Below are 26,628 nucleotides of genomic sequence, written 5' to 3'. Positions count from 1 at the left end.
TCCCGTCGGATAACATCAGATCATGATCAGATGTGCCAAAATATGAAGATCGAAATTGGGCTAGCGACGTCATTTGAAACATGCTATTGCCGTGATTGCCGATAAACGAGACAATATAATTATCACTACGATGATCTTGATTATATCATGGAACTATAACAAAGATTCTCTTTTGATTGTCAATAACAAGATTGTAGGAGTTTGATTTCTTAGATTAATAAATAACATGTATCGATCTATTTGTAGAATCGAGATCTAGGCCTTGATCTTTAAGGCGCAGTCTTCGATCGAGACTCCATTCTAAAGTATTTTCACGACTCTCGGCAGCTCTTCCTTTTTTGAAGTCATTATTTTACAAGGTAAACAATCATGGCGGAAGAAGGCGGACCTGACTCTCAAAACAATCTAAATCTTACCGATGATAAAGTTAAAGTCTTATCCTTTGATATTGACGAGGTATTGTTATGTCAAGCGTTTCATCACACGCAGTTTGAATCTAACTGCAGAACTTAGGCAGACCTACTTGACCTAGGCCAGGGTCTATATATGATGGGGTGCTGACTGCTGTCTTAGTCAACTTTAAACTTAGTCATTAGTCATTAGTCTAATAATCTAATTAGTAATTATTGATTAATTTATAATTAGTGCATGTCATGGAATCCATGATAACTGGAATTCACTTTTTCAGTTTTGAAAAGAGCTATATTAGACTCTATATTTTATATCTAGATCTATATTCAGGCTGTGGAGGAGCTCCTTGCATTTCATTTCTTCTCCTTTGAATTACTTTAAATGCAAAGCGTCTTTCTTGGATTCTTGGGCAATTTTGCATGCACTGCTACTAAGTTCCCTTTAATGCCTTTATGATCTAAAGGCGCTGTTTATGATACAAGATGGGATCTCTGTGAAAAAAGCAGCCCTCTTTTTAATTGTTGTTAAAATAGAGGTAGCCTGCAGTTGTACAGGTACAGCATTACGTCCATGGCTGTGCTGGCCTAGAGTTGATTTAGAACAAGGTCGTTGTTTACAGCATCTATGTGTAGATGAGCTCCACATTTATTTTTAAGTTCACAGTGCCAGAACTTCTTAGAGTGGTCAGCACTAAGTCTAAACCTATCAAAAATATAGAGATATCCTTCATGCAAAATTTTGTCTTTTCCTCGCTTCGACTGGACGTTTTCCATAGTTTATTTAGACTACCACCAAGTTTTCAGTTAAAAAATATAATAGAATGAAATGGCGAAAGTTTTGCCAGTCTGTCAGCGTGCTGGACAAATGATTAGCAAATGTTCCAAACTACGCTAAATTATAAACATGTAGGTGTGAAGAGACTGAAAAAGAGGGTAGACCCTAGGCCACTCTTGAATTAAAGATTTAGGATTATAAATTCGCACCTAGGGATGTCAAGAAGAGTGCTAGAAACAGATTACCCATGAGAGAGGGAAGGGTGGAGTGAAGAGTATGTGCAAGGAGTGAAATGTGCCCAGAAGAGAGGGGGTGGGATAGGTGTCACAGGTAATGACCAGTCCGAAGATTATCGCCAGACTGGCGGACACATGACGCCAATGACCAGTGCTCTGTGCTGGTCTTGTCTTCATTTGTTTGACTTTACCTGCTTCCAGGGGAGATGTGTCACCCAAATCAACCCTACCCAATTTCTCAAAATATATCTGTTAAAAGTATCTTAGATTGCTTGGATATTAAACTAATGTCAATTTTTTTTTTTCATGTCTTTTGGAAAGAAATTGAAGAATGTCATCCAGTGCACTTAGCAGAACTCAACTATAATTAAAGGGGAGGGGGAAGCATGTCATTACATTCAGGAATCTGACTTATTATATATTCATAAAATAAGCAAAACCTTTATTAAAAAAAAAATTCTCTGGATGGTGTTAGATTTCATACTATACATACTAGAGTGAAATAAACATTGTTATAAAAGCTACATGGTTATTAAATCATCGTCAAATTATATCTTGCACCAAAACGTCTCACATCAAAACAGCTGCGCCTAAATGGTTGCGCCAAAACAGTAGTCATGTACCGTGAAACAAGATCTACTAAGTATTAGAATAGACCTAAAGAAACCATTGTGTCCTTTCTAGTAGAAGTCTTAATATTTGTTTTCTTCTTGTCACTTCTCTCAACATTTCATGTGAACTAAATCTATTTAGAATCAATCCATTGTTCCACTACCATACTCTTAAATGCCTAATCTCATCTCTTTTAAAAACCCAAATGTTGTTATGACTTGAATTTTAACTAGATTTATTGTGTCCTGAACTGGTTAGTTTGTATTTTTAGGATGACTAGATGTAAAAGAGTGAACAATTTCTTCTGATATAGTATGAAAGGGTGAAACTTATATAAATATTAGCAATTAAAGTAAAAGCTGAGTATTTATATTTTGTATTGAAAGAAAATGCATAAATAGATATATATTATTTTTGTATTACTGGAAAGTAGCAGTAAATTTATATTATTTTATGCCATGAAGCCATAAGTACAATCATGCTTGCAGGTTTTTTTGGAGTTGACAACCACCCCTTGCTGGCAAAATGGGGCTTTGTTGCTTGCATGATTACATGATCTACTAGATCTACAGAATATAAGTTTATATAGATCTAGTCTATCTAGATGATATCAAATCATCAATAGTCAGGAAACTTGTAATCCAAAAAAGTCAATTTTAAAATTGACATTTATTCAAACTTAACGCTATAAGCTAGAAATTAGGATTAAAAGTACAATCTCGATCTCACCTTTGCTAAATATGTCTTAGTTTAACTTACTGTAAATTAAATAATGTATCATACCTGTATAAAAAAAGAAAATATATTTAAATTTTAAAATATATAACAAATTAGTGTACTCAGAAAGATGCACAGATAAAGACTCATTTTCTAACTTATTCAGTATATGCTAGGACTAATTCTTACAAGGGCTGATTCTTCCTTAGATCTAAATCTATATCTATATTTTTTTATAAATCTAGTGCCATTGCATTTTGCCTATTTGACATTATTGCATGGAATGGGTTGCCTGAATCAGTCATGAAAGCCAAAGAATTAACATAGATTAGATATTTCATTTACTATTGCCTAGATTATAATCATTCTAAATAAATTTTAATATAATTTAAAGCTGTGATTTTTGCCTTGGTCTTAGTTCTAGTTGTTACTTCATATTAAACAATTATGAATTAAATTTATCAATTAATCAAATTAATTTGATCTAGCTATTTCTAAATCTTAGGACTTAGCATGAGAAAAACAAATTATGATGTTGTAGGGTTAAAGCAACTTAAGTTTAAAAAAAAACAACAACAAATATCTCTTTAGAAAAATAATACATTTAGATTTATACATAGAACTCTATATATACACTAACTTATCTAAATTTCAAACTAATAAAAAATGAACTCTTTGCTTGGTTTTTATGTGGATTTAATACACTTTGATGTTCAAAGCTGGGTTCATATAGAAATGCTTATAATCTTTAGTGCAATAGTTTTAGAGCTACTTGTAATATAGGTGGCAATAAAATGCATATTAGATGCATTGATTGGCTTTCAGTAGAATTTAAAAAAGGTAAATCTCTACATTGTGGGTTCCACCAGCAGAGCTAAAAGAAAGTGATTTGAAAAGGTGGTACTAAGATTTTTTGATTTTTTGGACAGTCTGGTCAATATGTTAATAATTGGAAAACAAAAAGGGAAAACAACTTTCAACATTTAAATATTGTTGTTTTCTATCCTGTTAATATTCAATGAATATTTATGGCACAATTTGCTTGTGTGTTATTTCCTAATCATTCACTGTTTAATGTCTAGTTTTGAGTTCTTGGCACAACTTTTCCTTTTAAGCAGTGCTGTGTGCTCATCAGTTCATTAGTACCTTGCTTTGTTTTATGGATTTGTTAAACTAATGTTCAAAATAATATTCTTAGTATTCTTACTAATCCTTTTTTTTTGTTGTAATGCAGCTTGATGATTCTGAATTTGATATTCCCAAAGTTGATAATGTGCCCACTTTGGAAAGCATTCTAAATGAAGTTAGTATTTTTTTCTAATTCACTAATTGTCTTATCTTGTTGCTGCATCATTTAAAAGAATATTTGATATTGTTTTTTTTTTTTCTGCTTTTTTTTAAACGTAACATTTCAATATAATACATGGTGTTGTTTTTGTTTTTTTTATATTAAGACAATGTTTTTTTAGGCTGATGATGATGCATCCATTCTGGGAGACGAAGAGGCTCCTTCAGCAAGCGTTCCCCAGACAGGCTTGCATCTCCTTAACACTGGGGAGTCTGTTGAAACATCGTCATTGTCTAGCCAGGACAGCCATGATTCTAGACGCAAAGATAGGCAAGTGACTTTTGTTCTCCTTTCAGACAAATGTGTTTAAATAGTACTCACAACATGCATAATTTTATTTTGAAACAGATTATATTGTAGTCATTTAGTTGTAATTACTATTGAAGTTGATTGAACATTTTTTAAATATTTATTGAAGAACAAAGAAACAGATGCCCACAGTCCATGGCTCAGTGTTAAAGCCAAGTAAACTGAAGAGTGTTTCTGCTCAGCTACTTTCTGCTGCTGTAAGTTTTACTTCCTTTTTTTTTTTATTGGTATCTTTTTTTTAAAGTTTTATTCTGATATTAATTTTTTATTTGTTTTTTTTTAAAGAGTAATTATATTTTTTTTTTCCATTTTTTTAAAGGATAGAGTAGATGCTGGCATGCCAACTGCTTTGGTAAGTTTTTTATTGGGATTAAACAATTCTTATATAAAGAATAGAACAATTTGAGCTTATAAAAAAGAAAAAGATATTCAGAGTCTAAAAAAAAATTAAGCTATTGTTCCTTTATCTCTTTGTGATCAGTATTCAGTCCATCAGGATATACTAACCTTGATAAAACACTTTGGTACATCAATAGATTGAACAGAGAAACAAATGAATTCTTTGTATGTACATCTTTTTCAGGTTGTTTCTTCACTAATAGCTATTGGTACATCCCATGGACTAGTTCTAGTGTTTGGTGAGATGTGTTTTACTATCAAAGAGAAAAGAGGAGATGTTTAGCTTGCTATCAGTTTATTTCTCAACACCTTTTTTTAAGGTTACATTTTTAAACTGATCGGTTTATGTTTTGTCTTTAGACCCTAAACAGGTTCTGAAATGGTGTCTAGGAAGCACTGCTGTAGGTGCTCAGTATGGTTCTGTTTCAGCTCTTAGTTTTAATAGAGACTGCACTCGTCTGCTTTGTGGGTTTGCCAGAGGACAGGTACATTTTTTTTACACATTTTAAAAAATATATTTCTATAAAATTTAGTAAATTAAAGTGTTTTTTTTTTTTAATGTCTTTAAAAACAACAAGTAATTTTAATTTTCCTCTGACTTTTATTGGGTAGAGTAAATTTGTTTTGTGTAATGCACACAGCACCATAGTACAAAAATATGAACAGAATAATTATACTGCTTCAGTTCTCCAGATTATAACGTATGTTGAGGAAACGTAGCTATTATATTTAATTATGTTAGAACATACTCTGAACCGAGCCCCAAATGGTTCTTTATATAATGAAAGTTTGTTTACTGCCATTAAAGGCATGTAAACATGCATATTTTCCACCAGACAGTACTTTAATAAGTTCAATTAAGTTGGGTGACTTAATTCCTTTTATAGAAATCGGACATAAATAAAATGTATATTTTTTCAGGTAAATGTTTTGTCTTAAGATATTGTTTATAATATAGATGTGTTCATTGAAGTCTTCAAACTATAAATTATATAATAGATTGTGTATAGTATAGATTTGTATGTGCTCTCAATGAAACTCAGTATTCATTACTTGATCTACTTTGTAAATCTCATCTCTGCCAGATAACAATGTGGGACCTGACGACTGGTAAACTGCTAAGAACAATATTAGATGCTCATCCTCCTGGAACTGCTATATTACATATCAAAGTGAGGACTAAGAGTTTGTTTACATTGGACATTTAACTCTCTTTTGTTTCATTTTTAAAAATTAGAGAAATATACTTAAACAGACTTACAATATTTTAACAGTTAATATAGAATATATAAAACATAGCATTCTGAAAAAAATATTACTAGATCTAAAGGAAATATGAAATTAAAGTGAAAAAATCAATAAAATTTCTTATGAAATGATTATGAAAATGTTTTCTCTTCTGCTTTAGTGCTTTCTTAGAATGATAATGCAGCATCTGTTGTTAGTATTATAACAGAAGAAAGTTTTGAAATGTGAAGATGATATTTTTACTTTTAAAATCATGAACAGATTTGATTGTTTCAATCTTCTCTCAAACAAAAAAAACAGTTTACAGACAGCTTTGTACTGGCAGTATGTAGTGACAGTGGGGGCTCTGTCTTTGAACTAGAATTCAAGTAAGTGGCATGACTACAATAAAACAAGAGTTAGAAGCTTACAAAGTAAACACAGTTATGTTTTTATATGTGTATCCTTAGCATTTTTTTTTACTGTTAACCATGTAGTGAAACTGTCAGTTTCATGATTGTTTCAGGCGTCTTATTGGCGTTCGTACCTGTGAATCCCAGTGCTTGTTTTCTGGCAGGTAAAGTTTTCTTCAAGCTATAAGTATTTAGCTGTTGAGGAATAAATTTATTTTGAGACCAATTTCATTATTTTGATATTCCATTTAGCCGCGGTGAAGTGTGCACCATAGAACCACTTCATATGAATTACACCATCAAAGATCATCCTATGCAAGATGTCATACTTTTAGCCATGGCTTCTTTCTCAAAGGTATGGAACATAATAGCTATCTCTCTAAATTTTATTGTTTCTAGAACATACAAAAGTATCTTTGTTTGGACTTATTAGTTTTTTTTTGTTAATTTACTGACATCAAATTACTTGAATTAAACTTTACCTTGAATGAGATCCAGACATTTTGGAATTACAAATACATGAAGTTTTTTCTGCTCTGGTCTTTGTATTAGACCCATCTACCCATGCTACTTTTATGGATTCTGAAGGTGTTTCTAAAATATTGAAGTACATTTTGGTCATACAACTTGGGCTGGGAAAGAAGAGCAAAGTTCAGCTCAATGAGTTCTTGTCTGGTTCTTTTTATGGCTCCTCCATGAATCTATCTGTAATGGAAAAATACAAGACATTGGAGAACCTATGAACCCACCTGTAAATTTTTTGTTTATTCCCAATTCCTGGGGTTTTCTATGTGGAAGTAGTATTCTAATAACTTATTTCAATTTTGAATAGTTTGATGTATACTCAAAAAGTGGTAGAAATTAACATACTCAAAAAGTGGTAGAGGAAATTGTATCTGAAAAAAAAAAAAGCTACAGCTACAGAAAATGTTTTTAGGATTAATGTATTAAAAGTTTTTTGTTTTGTTTAATCAGGTTTTATTGGTAATTCTTAGACCCCATCTCAAAGTTATGTTCACACATCCATTGAAGGTAAGAAGTTTGTTGTACTTTTAAATATTGATTGCTTTATGTGGATTTGTAATCTTGTTCATTCAATTGCTTTCATTTTCTATTAATCTTTTGTATTTTATACTTAACTAGCCTGGCATTACCCGCGGCCTAAGTTTGTGTTAACTAATGTTGTGGATTGGATTTAGACGTATGTTAAACTTAGCTAATGATCCTTTCAATTTTTTTTTCTCTTTTGCTACGAAAATAAAATTAGTTTTGCGAAAATGGGTTACCCGAAGCCGATACATTCATATCTATTAAAAACGAAAAGAGCGATAGCTTTGTTAAATGAATGGGATTATAAAGTAAACAATTAAACGAAATAATTTTTAGTATGCGATTCATGAATGAATATAGATCTAGGCCTATCTCAACTCGGCTTCGCAGCTTTTGTAAACGAATGTAGTCTCTTAAAAATAATGCTTTAGAAAACCAAATTTGAATGTTTATTTGATCAAAATATGAAATGAAAGGACTATAATTAGCATGTTCATGTGTTAAAGTATAAAACTATCTGTGCGATGAAAAGTTTTATCATCTTGAATTGAATTAGAGTTTTAGATCTAGGGATGGGATTTTAAAGTAAACAATTAAACAAATTAATTTTTAGTACGCGATTCATTACGGTATTGCCTAATGAAAGAATGTTCGTCTGGAAATCTATAGTTACATAGCCTATATAAGGAGCTAATTAATGCAAAAAATGCTTTTGAAACACAAAACTGAAGGTTAATTTTATTATATAATGAAATCAAAGGATCTTCTTTTGTATTTTCATGTGTCAAAGTAAAAAACTATTTGCGCAAAGTGTATTTCTTAAAATTAGATCTAGGTCTAAATCCTTTCGATCTTTTCTCATGTCAACATTGTAGACATGGCCTATATTCATAAAATACTATAGCTTTAATAGAGTCGGACAACTTTATTTTTTTTTTAGGGTCTTAAGTTTGTTTTAGGGCTACGATACATACACTAAGGTCTAAGTTGGTACCCAAGAAACATTCCTGCCAAGTTTTATCAAGATTGGTCAAGCGGTTTTGATGTCTATAAGTAACATACATACACCTCACATTCTACTTTATAGTATAGACTAGACATATGTTACCTGCGACCCGCGGGTCTTTATTTGAGCATTACTGTCGATATAGTCACAATTAAACGAAATAATAATGTAATAAGTAAAGCGAATGTGTCAATGTAAAAATAGTGTGAATGAAGCTATCAAATCAAAATAGCTAATAGGCTTAAATCCATTTTTTTTTTCAAATTAAAACATTTGCTTGTAGGCCTACATATATTTGATTAAAATTTGAGATGAATAGACTAAATTTTGTATGCTCATGTGTATAAAGTATAAAGTAGATCTTGAGGTAGACATAGATCTAAATCTACACTAATCTAGAGTTAAAAATTGGCTTTAATAGACTATTGAGTTCATTCTGTGCTGCACATGCGTGAGCTTTTTTTCCTGAATGAATATAGACCTATCTCAACACGGCTACGCAGCTTTAGCGAATAGCGAACGAATATATTAAAAATGCTTTAGAAAAACTAATTTGAATGTTAATTTGATTAAAATATGAAATGAATGGACAATAATTAGTATGTTTATGTGTTAAAGCATAAAACTATCTTTGCGAAAAGAAGTTTTATCATCTTAGAGTTCAATAAAAGTTTTAGACCTAGGCCTAGGAATAGACTCAGTAGAGAGATGTGTTAATGTGTAACCATTTGGTAATGTCTAATGAAAGAATGTTCGCCAGGAAATCTGTAGTCACAGATATCAGGAACTAATTTATGTAAAAAATGCTTTTGGATAATCTAGTGGATTGGATTTAGATGTATGTTAAACGTAGCTAATGATCCTTTCACGTTATTTCTCTTTCGCTACGAAAATAAAATTAGTTTTGCGAAAATGGGTTTACCCAAAGTCGATACATTCTGTGATGTTGCTTGTTCAGGCTGTCTTGAGGTCAACTATGGATGACTGTTGGATTTCAACCAATTACTCTGCAAGCGTTTGGGTGTAATTGTTCGGGTGTATTCCGTGTAGTTGATCAACAATCCAGACAAAAACAATGAACATCGGTTTTAACTAGTGAAGAGATGTAGTCAACACTGATTAACAACTTCACATATATTTATTCTAATAAAAGGCCACAGTAGAAGTCTCTGTCACTAAACATGTCGTTACCCTGGAGTATTCTATCGCTAACTGATTTTCCGGTCTCTAACACAACATATTACAAACGTCACTAGTCCCGTTCAATATGCGTCTTCTATGGTGCGTCGCTAAATAACTAAACTATAAATAAGGTGTCTAACAGATTACTGTGATGTTGCTTGTTCAGGCTGTCTTGAGGTCAACTATGGATGACTGTTGGATTTCAACCAATTACTCTGCAAGCGTTTGGGTGTAATTGTTCGGGTGTATTCCGTGTAGTTGATCAACAATCCAGACAAAAACAATGAATATCGGTTTTAACTAGTGAAGAGATGTAGTCAACACTGATTAACAACTTCACATATATTTATTCTAATAAAAGGCCACAGTAGAAGTCTCTGTCACTAAACACGTCGTTACCCTGGAGTATTCTATCGCTAACTGATTTTCCGGTCTCTAACCCAACATATCCCAAACGTCACTAGTCCCGTTCAATATGCGTCTTCTATGGTGCGTCGCTAAATAACTAAACTATAAATAAGGTGTCTAACAATTCTTATCTATTAAAAACGAAAAGAGCGATAGCTTTGTTAAATTAATGGGATTATAAAAGTGAACAATTAAACGAAATAATTTTTAATACGCGATTCATGAATGAATATAGATCTAGGCCTATCTCAACTCGGCTTCGCAGCTTTCATAAATGAATGTAGCTTTAAAAAACAAATTTGAATGTTTATTTGATCAAAATATGAAATGAATGGACTATAATTAGTATGTTCATGTGTTAAAGTATAAAACTATCTGTGCGAAGAGAAGTTTTATCATCTTAGAGTTGAATTAGAGTTTTAGATCTAGGGATGGGATTATAAAGCAAACAATTAAACGAATTAATTTTTAGTACGCGATTCATTACGGTATTTTCTAATGAAAGAATGTACGAAAGGAAACCTATAGTCACAGATATCAGGAACGAATTTATGTAAAAAATGCTTTTGAAACACAAAATTTTATTATATAATGAAATCAATGGATCTTCTTTTGTATTTTTATGTGTCAAAGTAAAAAACTATGTGCGCAATGTGTATTTCTTAAAATTAGATCTAGGTCTAAATCCTTTCGATCTTTTCTCATGTCAACATTGTTAACCATGGCCTAGATCCATAAAATACTATAGCTGTAATAGAGTCGGACAACTTTATTTTTTTTTAGGGTCTTAAGTTTGTTTTAGGGCTTAAATACTTACACTACGGTCTAAGTTAGTACCCAAGGAACATTCCTGCCTAGTTTTATTAAGATTGATGTCTATAAGTAACATACATCATTCATACATACATACATACACCTCACATTCTACTTTATAATTTAGATAGTATACAAAATCTGTTTTGAATTCAATCAAATTGTACAGTTTTATTCTTCAGTTTGCTGTCCGATAATTCTCATAATTAAATTTCAATGACAGGGTGACCCATCTACACTTCCATTACTAGCATGGCAGTTTGTCATCATCCAAGTGTCAGAAAAGGATAGAGTTATTGACCCTGTCCTTTCATTTGCTAGAGACAAAACAATTTATTTCTTTCAGGTCAGTCTGTATTTGAATAGTTTGTCAGTTGGACAGCTGTTATTTTTTTTTTTGTATAAAGATCAACCAGTAATTGTAAAATCTGACAGTCAAAACATGTATCAGTTGAAATTTGCAGGTGATGTGTCATGGCCCACAAGATATAAGAACTGTTGGACTGCAGAAGCTTGAGAGAAACTATCAGCTACTGAGTATAACCGTGAGTATTGAAGATTTTGATAGTCATTTGATAAGTGAACCTGATTTATAATAAATTATTGCTTATACCTTCAGGCTTATTTATTGTTATTAATTTACAATTATTTGTGTTCTAGATCTAAACCTGTTTAAGTTTACTTTAAAAAGTAGTTCATCAATAGTTTCTAGAAAATATCTTCAGTCCAGTTCATAATATTGTTGCACTCTTTTATTTCCTAGTGGATGAATGCCAGAACACTTGTTTGTTTGGACAGGTCAGAAAAAATTCATGTGATAGATGTTAGATCTGAGGAGGAGTTGGAGGTAAGGCTATAAAGCTAGGAGTTTGATAGAATGTCTGGGAGGTAAAGCTATAAAGCTAGGAGTTTGATAAAATGTCTGGGAGGTAAGACTATAAAGCTAGGAGTTTGATAAAATGTCTGGGAGGTAAGGCTATAAAGCTAGGAATTTGATAAAATGTCTGGGAGGTAAAACTATAAAGCTAGGAGTTTGATAAAATGTCTGGCAGGTAAAACTATAAAGCTAGGAGTTTGATAAAATGTCTGGGAGGTAAAGCTATAAAGCTAGGAGTTTGATAAAATGTCTGGGAGGTAAAGCTATAAAGCTAGGAGTTTGATAAAATGTCTGATTGAACCATGGGATGATTTGGATAAAAAAAGTAACCTTTTTCTCTCTGTAGACCAATATTACAGTGATTTATTATTAAAATAATGTTTTTGCTACAAAGCTTATATCAACTCTGTCTGTCTGTATGGTCAAAAGTTTGTAAACGCTATTTCTCCTTCACCCAATCTTGGATCAAGCTGAAACTTTTGCACCATTATTTATTTGACCTGACAACACAAGAATCAATAAAAAAAAAACAACCAATTAGTTAATTAACTATTGGTAATTGATTATTTTGTTTGGTATCTTGAACAAGGAAAGAAATCATACTTGACAGATGTGGTGGTATAACTTGAATTAGTCCTCCTGAGGAGGCTTGAGTCCTGAGTAAACATTCACCAATTTGATACCTTCTTCTTCCCTCACCCTTACACTATTGGTCCAGAAAAGAGATAGGGTCATAGCGCATTGAGAAAGCTTAACAAAAACATTTGGTAAAAAAATTTCTAATCACACAGATTTATTTCTAGGTCAATTATACATATGATTACATGACTGATCCTAACTAATTGATACAATTACACTTAATATAAGCTTTGTTTTTTTTTTTTGTTTTTTTTTTAAGTGTTTTAAAAAAATGTTTTTCTTGTTATGCATTTTTAATGTTTTCTAGATTATAGATATTTCATCCATTCAAATGGTTTATGGAACAAGTTATTTTAAGTCACTGGCCACAGGAGGCAATGTTAGCCAAGCCTTGGTAATGTATTATTTAAAATTTTTAAACTAAAAATATTAAAACATGGTCAAACTTTTTCTAATCAAATTAATTGAATCTACCATTCAATGCACATTTTGAAGACTGGCTTAATACACTGTAAATATTACCATTACCAAATTACCTTTTAGTGGCTAGAGTTGCATATCTGTTTATAAACAAGCAAAAAAGTGCTCAGCACCACTAATCTGTTTGATTCTGATTCTAAAAAGATAAAAAACTTGATTTGGATGAGTCAGGATTTTCTCCTCCAATATAATTTAATGGGAACATGTGGAACAAAGTTTCAAAAACTAGAACTGTTTAAAATACTAGTAACTTAAATTCTATTCTAGTTAGCTTCTCATATAAAAAAAAGCCAAATCACAACATCACAATCATAGTGGTCTAATAGATTTCTACAAGTCCTATGGAAAACCTTTTAGTTCCATTAAGTTTGAATATTGAATTGTGCAGTAGCAAAAAACATCACAAAATGTTGTAACACTGTTTAAAATTGTTTTCTAAAGGCTTTTGCTGGAGACCAGGCTTGTTATCAGTCAGTGGTCAGTCATAGTGGTCAACTGTTTTTATTGGGAACTAAATCAGTACATATGTTTTCTATTCGTACTTGGAAAGAGGTATGTTTCTTATAACTGGATTTATTGAACACAGAAAAACATAAATATAGCTGGATCAATTTTATAGAATTTGAATTGTAAATTTATATCTGGAAAAGAAAAGTTTAGTATTACAAAGCATTTAGTTAAATAATAATTATGTAGTAATTCAGTATCAATGTAAATGTACATTTGTAACTCAGTAATGTAAATGTACATTTCTTCCCAATATAGAGAATAAATGTTTTGGTAAGAGAGAGTCGTTACCCAGAAGCTCTTGCCCTGACACTGTCTTTTTATAATGGCACAGCTAAAGCTGTCATTGGACTGAGTGGTCCTCACAATAAAAGGAAAGAGATTGTGGCTGCAGTGGTAAGTCATTCCAATAATTTAGTTTTAAAACTTTGTTTTATAGTCTGTTCTGTTCTCATATCTTTGGGAAAATCTTTTTTTTGATGATGTTACTGAATGGCAATGTATGATTCATTCATTGATCTTTGTTCCTGGTCTTTTCACACAGTTGAAGGAAGTATTGTTAGAATATGTAGAGATAGCTATTACAAAAGCTCCAAAAAATGGTAAAATTGAAGACCTTGAAGATTACTACCAGGTTCGTATTTGTAAATAACTACTAAAATTTCAGGTTTTTAGTTGGTTTAACAATATCTTACAAATATTGTTATTCAATTTGATTTCAAGATTACATTTGTCTGTTTGATAGTCCAACACTTAATAAACCTACATACTCAGTAATCTATCATTATCCATGGCATGCAAGTGTTGCTTCTTTTCATTGTTTATTTATCTCTATAATAGTATATGACTATGACACATTTTTTAATGTTGAGGTATTGTTAGGTCTTGTATGATGGTGAGCAAAATTGGCACACATAAGCATAAAACATTATCTCCCATTGCTGTTTCTTCAATTCATGGTATCAGCAGACCTCTCCTTAATCACATAATGAAAATAAGGGGAAAATAAAACATTTTGTTAAATCTTTTGAAGACAACACCAAGAGAATAAAACTTAAAATCAAGAAAATATTCCCAAGTTGAGGAAGTTCTTTATATTTGGTTTAAACAGGAAAGTAATAGACACGCCCCCATTTTTAAAGATATTTTTAAAGAGAATGCTAAAAATTTTATCTTGAAATTACAGGAAAAGAAAGATAATTTCATTGTTTGCGAAAGCTGGTTTGAGAATTTCAGCTAGAGACACAGTATATGTTTCTTCGTATTATTATCTGCAGATGAGACTAATATTTAGAACACCGATTTTACTGAACTTACAATTGAACAAGTGTACAAAATCAGTGAAACCGGCTTAATTTGGTTGAAACTTCTTTGAAGTACATCTTACCTTTGATGATCTGATGTTTTAAAAAAATCCTGCACCCCCACCCACCAGTCCTGTTACCATCGGACTATCAAGACTTAATTGAAATTGTACTCCATGCTAACAACTGTCTTTGAGATTGAAAATTATTGTCAATTTTGTATCACAAGAAATATATTTTAAATAAAAGAAACACACTGAAGTAGTATTCCTCTTTCAGGACATAGTTCCAGTGTGTGTGGATTATTGTCTTCACTTAAATAACTTGTGAGTATAGAATTGATCATTCTGTTAGGTAGTACACTACACACTTTTATTAAAGATCACTTTGTCTTTTCTTTCAAACTCAATTGTTGTTTTTTTTTAATTAAAAAAATCTGTAGGTAGCTTTCAGATTCAATCCCATGCCAATAAAGAAACAGGTGCATGAATCGAATTGATGCATCGCATCCATTATGGGGACCTTGAAGAAATTTGATGTGATAGATAAATAGATCACAAAAATTTGTTTTAAAATATATTTTAAACAGACTATTATTGACAGTCCTAAACCATCACCACTGATTTTAGTTGCCTCAGCCTATAAAAAAAATTAAAGCAATGGTAAAAATTGTTAAAAGTTAAAAAAAAATAATTTTCCACCCATTATCAGTAGTTTCAATGTTATACAGCACACAAAAAATCCTTGATCATACAGTGATTTGTATATTGCTGTATATTCTATTAGCTATATTTTGATAAACAATTGCTTTCATACTTCAGAAGCTTCTAATTTCACTAAAACTTAAAGTCACAATATAAAAAAATACATTTTAAAAAATATATTAAAAAAAACATTTCTCTTGGAGTGCTCTAAAAAAGGGAATATATATTGTATAGAATAAATAAAAGTGTAAGGTCTGACTTTGGATTTGATCATTTGGAATAGAAATTAAGTGTGACACTCTCTCTTTATTTATGCAATGTATTTTCTCTTTTTAGTGCCTCAAATTAAAGTTGTTGTTTTTTTAATATATCTTTTAGAAACTTTAAAAAAATTCTCTGAGTTAAGTTTCAAGAATATTTTTTTGTGACTTTTTGTTTGTTTCAGGGATCTTTTATTTGATCGCATTTATGAAAGATTTTCAACTGATGTGATAGCCAAGGGAACATTCTTGGAGTGTTTAGAACCATACATGCAGAGTGATCGCCTGACTTACATTCCACCAGCTGTTATGAAGGACTTTGTTGACCACTTTGAAATGAGAAAACTTCTAGACAGTGTTGAATCATGCATAGTCCATCTGGACATCACCAGCCTGGACATTCATCAGGTGGTCAGCTTGTGCTGGAGCCATGGATTGTATGATGCTATTATCTATGTCTATAACAAAGGAATGAATGACTTCACTAGCCCTCTGGAGCAGCTCTTGGCACAGCTTGGCTCTGCACTGGCCACTGGCAAACAACTCACAGGTAATTCTAACTTTGTATCAATAGCTCTACTGTCACAATTTTTGTACTGTTTTTACTAAGATAATAGATACTTTGACTTAATCCAAAATAAAGTCTCAGGATAACTAAATCAATAGAAGTAAAGTGATGAAGAGGCTTTGTACGCTTGAACTTGGCTTGGCTTGGCTACTTATGAAAGGGCCTCAAGGTTCGACACCCAACTCGGGCATAGTTGTGTTAACTGATTACCTAAAGGCAACACGGAAAACCTTCTCCCAGATACCCCCTCCCCCCACTGGTCCACAAAGGAGATGTACCATAGCGCTCTCAGCATACTTTAAGCATGTTACAATCTAATATTAACACAGGATAAGTCATACTGATTGTGATTCTTACTTCAGCATAGCCAGATAAATTTAAAGAGAAATAATTTGTAATCTACTGTAGGTAATTTAAGACTTAGTAATAGTTCATCAGTGAGTGAGTTTACTCATGGATCTCATATATTACGATAATTGCTATCATTTTTACTTAATCATTAGCCATACATGAATGGAATTATTGCGTCTAAGGGTAGGAAATCATCTTTTAACATTTTTTTTTCACTTGAATGTTTTGTATGGTGCCCATTGAATGATTCTATGGATTTATTTAGTCATGATTAAATCCTTCTATTGCTCAAAGTAATTGAACATTGTTTAGTGGATGCTTCAAGCTTTGTGTTGTCATTGATGTGTTCATACCCTCATTTCAGATGTACACATCAAGTTGGGGAATAAATTATTAGTTTACATCAGGTGAGATAACTTGTATTGAATCTGTTTTTAGATTATGTTTGTCTATTCTTAGCAGTTAATAAAAAAGTGTATATAATTAACAAAAACAATTAACAATATTTTCTGCTTTGTTTAGTTGATGGATTCAAGTTTTAGTTTTAGAAATATTGTTTGTCTTTTTTTTTGTCAGCTGCTGTCTAGCAGGAAGAGCTTATCCTCTAGGGGACATTCCAGAAGATCAAGTATTGGTAGTCAAAGATCAGGTCAATCTAGTTCCTGATTATCAAATCATATTTTCTTTATGATCAGTAAATCAGATTTAGTTTATGACCATTAAAATTGACATTATATTCGACAAAAGGTAATCTAGCTAAATCATTTATCATTATGTGTTTCCAGGTATTTCGCTGCTTGACATGTCTTCATACAAACAATCCTAAAGATGGTGAGTTATAATTTTTAAAAAGTATTTCAAAAAATTAAAATACCAACATGAAGCTTTAGTTATACATTGTTTTTTTCACATCTCATCTTTAGATGAACCAATGTATCCCTACCTACAGACTTTGCTCAAATTTGATACACGGGAATTTTTAAATGTCTTAGCTCTGGTAAGATCTCTCTTTTTGTTACCTCTTCTGCCTCATATATTTATTATTATTTATATGTTTGTCTAAAAAAAAATCAATAAAGTTCTCTATTAAATGTTTTATTATTTTAAGGCTTTTGAGGAACCTGAATTCAATACCAATGAAGGGTAAGAACATGTTTACATTTACAAAAGCATAATTTATACTATAAATTAGTTTTGCAGTGATTACCAGGTTATATTGTGTTATTTATGATAAGTTTTATTTTGATTTTTTTTTTCATTAGAATCGATTTTTTTGCAAACTTTTGATAATCATATTTCATTGTAGCATTCAAAAACGTCAGAGGGTTGTTGATATTCTATTAAAGATTATGGTGGAAAGTGTTGGCTTTACAGTAAGTAGATTTCTGGTCAAGTGATCTTTCATAGCATTCTTTTCATTAGAATACTGGACTCCAGAAGTTGATAAACAATTAGTATTGTAGAAAAATTTTATAAAGTTCTCAGGTGATTGAAAACTCTATGCCATTTTGTATTAATAAACTTTTTTTTTCTACAGCCCACACAAATTGGTATTTTATTTACATTCCTCGCTAGACAAATGGCCAGACATGAAAATACAATACATGTCAATAAGGTTTTGTTTGAACAGGTTAGTTACAATTATACACAGATGCTGACATTTTATAACAAAAATTTGAACTTGAATATTACTGTAAGACTATTGAATATTTCATTAAAAAAAAAATATTTCAATTTAAACATTAAGGAACATTGCCATTTTCATTGTATACTTCCTCATCCTGCTAAAGGTAGAGCTTCCATTTCATATACTTCATATTTATGCTAAGGTTCTAGAGTTTTTGGCTAACCCTGAAGATGAATCCAGGCATGAAGAAAGGCAACAGGCTCTGATGGAGTTATTACAAGCCGGAGGCTTGGCTCAGTTTAATGAAGGACGTTTGCTTAGTTTGGCCCACACTGCTAAATTGTAAGCTTCTATTTTTTTTTTATTACTGTTACTAAAAGTGTGCGGGTTTTATTTTTTGCAATATTAATCAAAAATATATTTTTTTTACATTTTTGGCATATGTATTTTATTCTATATATTTATATTATTTATTTTTAAAAATAATTATTACTACCATTTTTAACTTCTTTTTTGTCAGTTATCGGGTATGTGAATATTTATATGAAAAACGAAGAAGCTTTGACAGAATCCTTACATGTTACTTGAAAGATCCAGCTAGGAGGGTAAGTTAATACAAAATTGTAGCAGTTCAGATTGGTTTCATTAACTGAATTTAAAGCCAAAATTTTGAACTGTAAATGTATAATGTTGATGCTAACATCATTAATAAGCTGTGTGTTACTAACTTGTCACTCTTTCTCCAGTACCATGTGTTTACATTCATAGACAGTATCATGCAAAGCTCCACATGTACAGCAGAAGAAAAAGCTGCACTTCAGGAAGAAGCTTTGAAAAATTTGGAGGTGAGGTCTACAGAAACCATTCATGGGTGAATGCCGGTGGAAACAATTAATACAGAATCATGTACACATTTTGTATAACTGGCAAACATGATACACACATTGACTGTGAACACTAAAGTCTTTGAATACTAGATAAAGGAAATCTGTTAAAACAATGTGAAGTTTATTATAAGACAGTTTCATCTCCAAAAGTTTTGTTTCCTAAGATAGTTTCATTTTAAAAGGTTTTCTTTCTAAGACAGTTTTTTTTTAATAAGTTTTTTCCTTTTTTTTTTTCTTTTTGGTAAGAGCAACACTACTGTCTTGAGACTATGAGTCCCATTATTTTGTTTGGTAACAGCAACACTACTGTCTTGAGACTATGAGTCCCATTATTTTTTTGGTAACAGCAACACTACTGTCTTGAGACTATGAGTCCCATTATTTTGTTTGGTAACAGCAACACTACTGTCTTGAGACTATGAGTCCCATTATTTTTTTGGTAACAGCAACACTACTGTCTTGAGACTATGAGTCCCATTATTTTGTTTGGTAACAGCAACACTACTGTCTTGAGACTATGAGTCCCATTATTTTTTTGGTAACAGCAACACTACTGTCTTGAGACTATGAGTCCCATTACTTTTTTGGTAACAGCAACACTACTGTCTTGAGACTATGAGTCCCATTATTTTGTTTGGTAACAGCAACACTACTGTCTTGAGACTATGAGTCCCATTATTTTGTTTGGTAACAGCAACACTACTGTCTTGAGACTATGAGTCCCATTATTTTGTTTGGTAACAGCAACACTACTGTCTTGAGACTATGAGTCCCATTATTTTTTTGGTAACAGCAACACTACTGTCTTGAGACTATGAGTCCCATTATTTTTTTGGTAACAGCAACACTACTGTCTTGAGACTATGAGTCCCATTATTTTTTTGGTAACAGCAACACTACTGTCTTGAGACTATGAGTCCCATTATTTGTTTGGTAAGAGCAACACTACTGTCTTGAGACTATGAGTCCCATTATTTTGTTTGGTAACAGCAACAATACTGTCTTGAGACTATGAGTCCCATTATTTGTTTGGTAAGAGCAACACTACTGTCTTGAGACTATGAGTCCCATTATTTTTTTGGTAACAGCAACACTACTGTCTTGAGACTATGAGTCCCATTATTTTGTTTGGTAACAGCAACACTACTGTCTTGAGACTATGAGTCCCATTATTTTGTTTGGTAACAGCAACAATACTGTCTTGAGACTATGAGTCCCATTATTTTGTTTGGTAACAGCAACAATACTGTCTTGAGACTATGAGTCCCATTATTTTTTTCTACTAAAATTTTTCTATTTTATCTTTGTATTTTTTTCTTTTATTTTTTATACCTTATGATTAGCTTTTGAATATTTAAATAAAACAAATATATATATCTAGTATTGATTTCAATAGTTGTCAGCATTACTTCAGTATTGTATTTTTTTTTCATCTTAGGACTTAGTGAGCATAGATTGCAAACAAGCAGCATCAACAGTTATCTCCTGTTTATCAAGTGGGTTACTGGATATTACCAGAAGACTTAGTTCAAACAAAACTCTTCTCTTTGAGTTCCTACAGGGTGTCATGTTCTACAGGTACAGTCAGTTGTGTCTCCATTAAGTTAATATATGAGAATAGCTTGCGTAATTTATGTGAAAATAATCTTTACATTTTATGTGAGAATAGCTTGTGTATAACACAAATATGATCAACAATAAAAACTTTAAAAGTTTATATTCTCTCTACCTACTTTATTTTGTGGACTTTATCTCCAACAGAGCAAAATGCATTGACCTCATCTTTAGCTCACAGACTATTTACATAGCTCTTGTCAAAATGTTTCATTTAACATTCCTTGTCTCTGTAACAATTGACCTCCTTCATGTCTGCCTCTTTTTTTTTCTCTCTCTACTTCTTACTTCATTTTGTTGTCTTCAAGGTTCTACTTTCTGCCTAACATTCTTAGCCTCACACTAAGTGTGAAGTTTATCATCTAACTGATAGTCTGTTCTTCCTGACACTTTGTCTTAGTCTCTCTACGAGGACATGTTTCCACTCTATTCATAAACAGAGATCTTCAGGGCAGTGCTTTGAAGCCTGAGAAGCAAATGTCAATAGAGCCTCAGGTCTCAGAGTTGTACATTGACCTCATGTGTAGCTACAAGCCTCAAGATGTGTGTGGTTTCATCAAACTGAATGAAGGTTACAGATTAGAGGAAACATTGGAAGTAAGAGACAAACTTTGATTACATCAGAGAAATATATGTGTTGTACATTGTTAGTTACAATCGGGTATGTTAATATGTAATGACTGTGAAGGCTGATTTTCTTTATGCTATATGCTCTTCATTAAAAAATTGATCACACCCTAAATGTTACAAGTTAGGAGGGATATGGTGTAGAGAGGACAGAGGGGCATCCAACAAGATGGAGGAGTTAACAAGTTGCTGTGATGTCCTTTATCAATTTTGAGGGTGCTTCTTACTGTGCTTTGCTGAAATCTGTCTCAATAATACAATAACCATCTCCTTGGTTGGTCTATATCTGGACCTTTTCAGTGGATGACTTCTGTTCAGGATTGCTATAAAAACTTATTTGTGAGCCTATATCAACATTGCTAGTTGACTGGGGAACATGAAAAAGATCTAGATGTCTGTCGACTGTATGTTGTAGTTTAATGAATCTTTTTCTGTGTTATGTCTTTTTGTCTAGTTTTCTAGGGAATGTTCTTTGTTTTTAATTGAAAAAGAATCTACATAAGCATAACACCTTTCCTATTAGGATCAATGAAGCAGTCCTAGTCTTGTAAATAAAATACTACACTCTTTAGCTGCCATCACTCACAATGTACAATTCATACAATGTATTTCTAGTCAGGTTTGTTAATGTCACTCTCACATTTAACTATTTACAATTCATATAATGTATTTCTAGTCAGGTTTGTCAATGTCACTCTCACATTTCACTATGTTCAATTCTCTGTGTGATTCTTGTCATTAGATTGTACGTAAACACAAAGCATGGGAGGCTACTGCTTACTTACTGGAGAAAGCTGGAGACATTCAGGGAGCTTTTAGAATTTTGTTAGAGGTAAAAAAAAAAACTTACTGTTGGTAGTAAATCTAGAAATCTAATTGAATGAACTGTTTTAGTGACTTGTTTGTTTTAGATGCTATGTTGAAACCTTTGTACATGTTTTTCATTTGTGTATCTTTTATTTTGCACTTAACAATAGAATCTTCAAAACCATCTCAAGACTTTAAGTCAACAATTACAAGAGTCATCTGTTGACGCATCTGGTAATTAATACAATGATTATTTTACATATCATGCCTGGCTTTTAAAAAGATAATTGTTTTATGTTCTTCATTTTTCTATCATGAACTAATGCCTGTGCTGGTAAAGCATCATCTAAAACATGAATTTTGTGTAATGTCAGGTCTCCAGGTTTTGTTCTCTAAAGCTGAAACCAGATTGTACATCATCGTCCAGCTGTGTCAAAGAAACTCGGCCAAAATTGATGAGGCTGCAAGGGAGGTAAATCTTTCCTTTCCATAAATATTTATCTAAAAATGTATTTTATTTATTATTAAGCCTGGAATTACATAGTAGATATCTAATAAGTTTTGTGTTGTTTTACTAGGCTTTATGGTTCCCATTGCTTGAGGCTATTGTAGCACCACAGAGGAAATTGAAGAACTCAGTGGACAAGAGTGCTTTAGATAGTAGGTTATTAGGCTTCAGTAAAATAGTTGAAACTTATTGTAGTTTTGTAACTAAGCTTCTTTTAGACCTGCACCTAAATATTCCATAAAAAAAATGTTGATCTTTTCCTTCCTTTCAGCATTTAAAGACATGACACATCATGTTTTGAATAGCATGATGGGATACATCTCACCACCTGCCATATTGCAGAAAATAATGCAGGCAAGTTCTTTTTGAGCAATCTTCTAATGAAATACCTATCCTTTCCTTTAGATGTTAAAAATTATTAGAAATTAAAATGTGTACTTGTTATATATGATTTAATTTATTGCATTTTTTTTTTCAATATTACCTCAATAAATAAAACAAAGATACACTTTCATCAGGCCAGTCACTTAAAAAACATAGATAACTACCATTGCTTTCTATAGGTCACACATTTTGATTTCCGTCTAGCATTACATGTGAAAAGAATTTTGAAGCTGAGGTCACATCTTAAATATTCTGTAGAAGTAATTTTTTTTTATTTCTACTAAAATGATCACATTTTTCTATTGTATTCTGTTAACCCTACTTTAGGATCCAGCTTACAATACTGGAAAGTTTGGTGAAGTAAAAGAATTAATCATAGGCATGTTGGAAAACTACAATTATGAAGAGGTATATATAACATATACATATGAATTGGGTCAATGGTTTAGTGAATGGCATCAAACAGATAAAATGACTGCTAAAAATATTTCTTGTTTGTGTTTAGACACTAATGGAAACCTGTAAGAACCTTCTTTATCATGATCTACATGTTCATCTCCGAAGTCTAACGCAAACAGCCATGAGAGGATTTGTACCTCGGGAAAACTCCTGCAATGTGTGCAATCAAACCTTCAATGACTCCTCCCCCACAGAGACCATCATTGTGTTCAGGTTATTGTTTTATTTTCTTAGTGATCATCATTTCTAAACTAGAGGATACACAGTAGTTAGGTTTGGTTGTTTTATTTTCTTAGTGATCAGCATTTCTAAACTAGAGGATACACAGTAGTTAGGTTTGGTTGTTTTATTTTCTTAGTGATCAGCATTTCTAAACTAGAGGATACACAGTAGTTAGGTTTGGTTGTTTTATTTTCTTAGTGATCAGCATTTCTAAACTAGAGGATACACAGTAGTTAGGTTTGGTTGTTTTATTTTCTTAGTGATCAGCATTTCTAAACTAGAGGATACACAGTAGTTAGGTTTGGTTGTTTTATTTTCTTAGTGATCAGCATTTCTAAACTAGAGGATACACAGTAGTTAGGTTTGGTTGTTTTATTTTCTTAGTGATCAGCATTTCTAAACTAGAGGATACACAGTAGTTAGGTTTGGTTGTTTTATTTTCTTAGTGATCATCATTTCTAAACTAGAGGATACACAGTAGTTAGGTTTGGTTGTTTTATTTTCTTAGTGATCAGCATTTCTAAACTAGAGGATACACAGTAGTTAGGTTTGGTTGTTTTATTTTCTTAGTGATCATCATTTCTAAACTAGAGGATACACAGTAGTTAGGTTTGGTTGTTTTATTTTCTTAGTGATCAGCATTTCTAAACTAGAGGATACACAGTAGTTAGGTTTGGTTGTTTTATTTTCTTAGTGATCATCATTTCTAAACTAGAGGATACACAGTAGTTAGGTTTCTTTGTTTTATTTTCTTAGTGATCATCATTTCTAAACTAGAGGATACACAGTAGTTAGGTTTCTTTGTTTTATTTTCTTAGTGATCAGCATTTCTAAACTAGAGGATACACAGTAGTTAGGTTTGGTTGTTTTATTTTCTTAGTGATCAGCATTTCTAAACTAGAGGATACACAGTAGTTAGGTTTGGTTGTTTTATTTTCTTAGTGATCAGCATTTCTAAACTAGAGGATACACAGTAGTTAGGTTTGGTTGTTTTATTTTCTTAGTGATCAGCATTTCTAAACTAGAGGATACACAGTAGTTAGGTTTGGTTGTTTTATTTTCTTAGTGATCAGCATTTCTAAACTAGAGGATACACAGTAGTTAGGTTTGGTTGTTTTATTTTCTTAGTGATCAGCATTTCTAAACTAGAGGATACACAGTAGTTAGGTTTGGTTGTTTTATTTTCTTAGTGATCATCATTTCTAAACTAGAGGATACACAGTAGTTAGGTTTGGTTGTTTTATTTTCTTAGTGATCAGCATTTCTAAACTAGAGGATACACAGTAGTTAGGTTTGGTTGTTTTATTTTCTTAGTGATCAGCATTTCTAAACTAGAGGATACACAGTAGTTAGGTTTGGTTGTTTTATTTTCTTAGTGATCAGCATTTCTAAACTAGAGGATACACAGTAGTTAGGTTTGGTTGTTTTATTTTCTTAGTGATCAGCATTTCTAAACTAGAGGATACACAGTAGTTAGGTTTGGTTGTTTTATTTTCTTAGTGATCAGCATTTCTAAACTAGAGGATACACAGTAGTTAGGTTTGGTTGTTTTATTTTCTTAGTGATCAGCATTTCTAAACTAGAGGATACACAGTAGTTAGGTTTGGTTGTTTTATTTTCTTAGTGATCAGCATTTCTAAACTAGAGGATACACAGTAGTTAGGTTTGGGCTTTTGAAAAGAAATTATAGTAACTGTAGAAAATATTTGTAATTTTAAAAAAAGAAACTTTTTATAAGTATATTTGTTAAACAGACATTTGAAATAAGATGTAAATTCAAATGTATTTAGAAAAATAAAGAGTTCGGAAATGCTGTTTTCGACAATAATGGGGTAAGAGTTATGAAAATACCATTACCCTTTTTAAATGAATTAAGAGCTTAAAAATAGATTATTTTTGTCAACGACAGATGTGGACATACCTACCATACACCTTGCCTCCGAGCTGTTGGCTCCATACATGTGTTGGAAGGAGAGGAAGTTTGGGTCTGCTACCAGTGCAGCAACACACGCCGGTCTCGTAATGTAACTAGTACCAGATTTCATCGGTCCCTTTCCAACCCCAGTCAGGCTGCACTGATTGGACGCAAGGACAAAAAAGAAAATGCTGAGGTATCAACTTAGAACCATTTTTAACTAGACTTGGATTGTAGCTATTTATTCAGAAATTCAGCATAGAGTTTTTTTATTTCAATGTGTTATATAAAATCCAATATTGATGTTAAATCAATACTATAAATGTTTTCAATTTATATCTATAACTATGTTCACAGCCTCTTTTAGACCCACACCACATGCAGGCCTTTGAAGCTCTCATTAAATCCATGAAGACGCCATCAAGGGTAAGATGGTCTTATATAAGACAACTACATGCTTGCTGTTCTGCATTTTGAGTGACTGTCCCACTAAATCCCCAAACAATCCCATTTGTTGGACAACAACAGTACTTGGTTCCACAAGTCCAAAGTGTGACGAAACAAAATTCACTGACAGTTAAATTCCTGACTTTTTTTGTCATGCAAAATAAAAATAGTGGCAAGTGAAATTCATCCCAACGTGGACTTGTGTTAAGTCACATTGCTTTGATGAGACTTAGCTAATTGTTCTCTGCATAGACATTAATAATCATACCCAAACAAACAGCGCCTTACAATGTTTCTTGTAATTTCAATTTATTTGTTCCATCAAAATATTTTGCCTAGCTAGACTTAATACTTTTTTTTACACAAATTTAGAGCTAGATTTCACAATCAATTTTTATTGATAGTAATTTAGTAGATCTATCATAACCAATGTTAGCTTCAAATATATGTAATACAGTAATGCAAAATAAGACATAACGTAGCACAGTCACAGTGACAAGTCTCTTTGTTGTTTACTGTACCAAGGATTGATACCA

General features: G+C 31.9%; 1 protein-coding gene across 1 annotated transcript in view; it reads left to right on the top strand.

Annotated features, from left to right (window-relative positions):
* Positions 1 to 333: 333 nt before the first annotated feature.
* LOC106073234 (vacuolar protein sorting-associated protein 8 homolog) overlaps positions 334 to 26,628 on the top strand; it is a 28,288-nt gene continuing 1,993 nt past the window's right edge. Inside the window, exons 1-42 of the mRNA XM_013233739.2 lie at positions 334 to 456; positions 3,985 to 4,053; positions 4,220 to 4,368; positions 4,517 to 4,604; positions 4,727 to 4,759; positions 4,991 to 5,045; positions 5,167 to 5,291; positions 5,892 to 5,978; positions 6,355 to 6,422; positions 6,560 to 6,610; positions 6,699 to 6,801; positions 7,422 to 7,478; positions 11,129 to 11,251; positions 11,370 to 11,450; positions 11,669 to 11,752; positions 12,729 to 12,815; positions 13,343 to 13,453; positions 13,667 to 13,804; positions 13,953 to 14,042; positions 14,992 to 15,038; positions 15,862 to 16,226; positions 16,960 to 17,002; positions 17,172 to 17,244; positions 17,381 to 17,426; positions 17,519 to 17,592; positions 17,704 to 17,738; positions 17,902 to 17,968; positions 18,133 to 18,225; positions 18,425 to 18,564; positions 18,743 to 18,827; positions 18,969 to 19,067; positions 20,548 to 20,687; positions 21,164 to 21,320; positions 22,093 to 22,182; positions 22,328 to 22,391; positions 22,532 to 22,629; positions 22,736 to 22,817; positions 22,937 to 23,019; positions 23,377 to 23,457; positions 23,555 to 23,721; positions 25,640 to 25,841; positions 26,003 to 26,071. Coding sequence (XP_013089193.2) covers positions 370 to 456; positions 3,985 to 4,053; positions 4,220 to 4,368; positions 4,517 to 4,604; positions 4,727 to 4,759; positions 4,991 to 5,045; positions 5,167 to 5,291; positions 5,892 to 5,978; positions 6,355 to 6,422; positions 6,560 to 6,610; positions 6,699 to 6,801; positions 7,422 to 7,478; positions 11,129 to 11,251; positions 11,370 to 11,450; positions 11,669 to 11,752; positions 12,729 to 12,815; positions 13,343 to 13,453; positions 13,667 to 13,804; positions 13,953 to 14,042; positions 14,992 to 15,038; positions 15,862 to 16,226; positions 16,960 to 17,002; positions 17,172 to 17,244; positions 17,381 to 17,426; positions 17,519 to 17,592; positions 17,704 to 17,738; positions 17,902 to 17,968; positions 18,133 to 18,225; positions 18,425 to 18,564; positions 18,743 to 18,827; positions 18,969 to 19,067; positions 20,548 to 20,687; positions 21,164 to 21,320; positions 22,093 to 22,182; positions 22,328 to 22,391; positions 22,532 to 22,629; positions 22,736 to 22,817; positions 22,937 to 23,019; positions 23,377 to 23,457; positions 23,555 to 23,721; positions 25,640 to 25,841; positions 26,003 to 26,071 — 4,086 coding nt within the window. The 5' untranslated portion in view covers positions 334 to 369. The remainder of the gene's footprint in view (positions 457 to 3,984; positions 4,054 to 4,219; positions 4,369 to 4,516; positions 4,605 to 4,726; positions 4,760 to 4,990; positions 5,046 to 5,166; positions 5,292 to 5,891; positions 5,979 to 6,354; positions 6,423 to 6,559; positions 6,611 to 6,698; positions 6,802 to 7,421; positions 7,479 to 11,128; positions 11,252 to 11,369; positions 11,451 to 11,668; positions 11,753 to 12,728; positions 12,816 to 13,342; positions 13,454 to 13,666; positions 13,805 to 13,952; positions 14,043 to 14,991; positions 15,039 to 15,861; positions 16,227 to 16,959; positions 17,003 to 17,171; positions 17,245 to 17,380; positions 17,427 to 17,518; positions 17,593 to 17,703; positions 17,739 to 17,901; positions 17,969 to 18,132; positions 18,226 to 18,424; positions 18,565 to 18,742; positions 18,828 to 18,968; positions 19,068 to 20,547; positions 20,688 to 21,163; positions 21,321 to 22,092; positions 22,183 to 22,327; positions 22,392 to 22,531; positions 22,630 to 22,735; positions 22,818 to 22,936; positions 23,020 to 23,376; positions 23,458 to 23,554; positions 23,722 to 25,639; positions 25,842 to 26,002; positions 26,072 to 26,628) is intronic.

The sequence above is a fragment of the Biomphalaria glabrata genome, chromosome 5 (genome assembly GCF_947242115.1).
Source record: "Biomphalaria glabrata chromosome 5, xgBioGlab47.1, whole genome shotgun sequence".
Taxonomy (NCBI): Eukaryota; Metazoa; Mollusca; class Gastropoda; family Planorbidae; genus Biomphalaria; species Biomphalaria glabrata.
The sequence above is the reverse complement of the archived record's forward strand: the minus strand, read 5'-3'. Positions and strand labels throughout refer to the sequence as shown.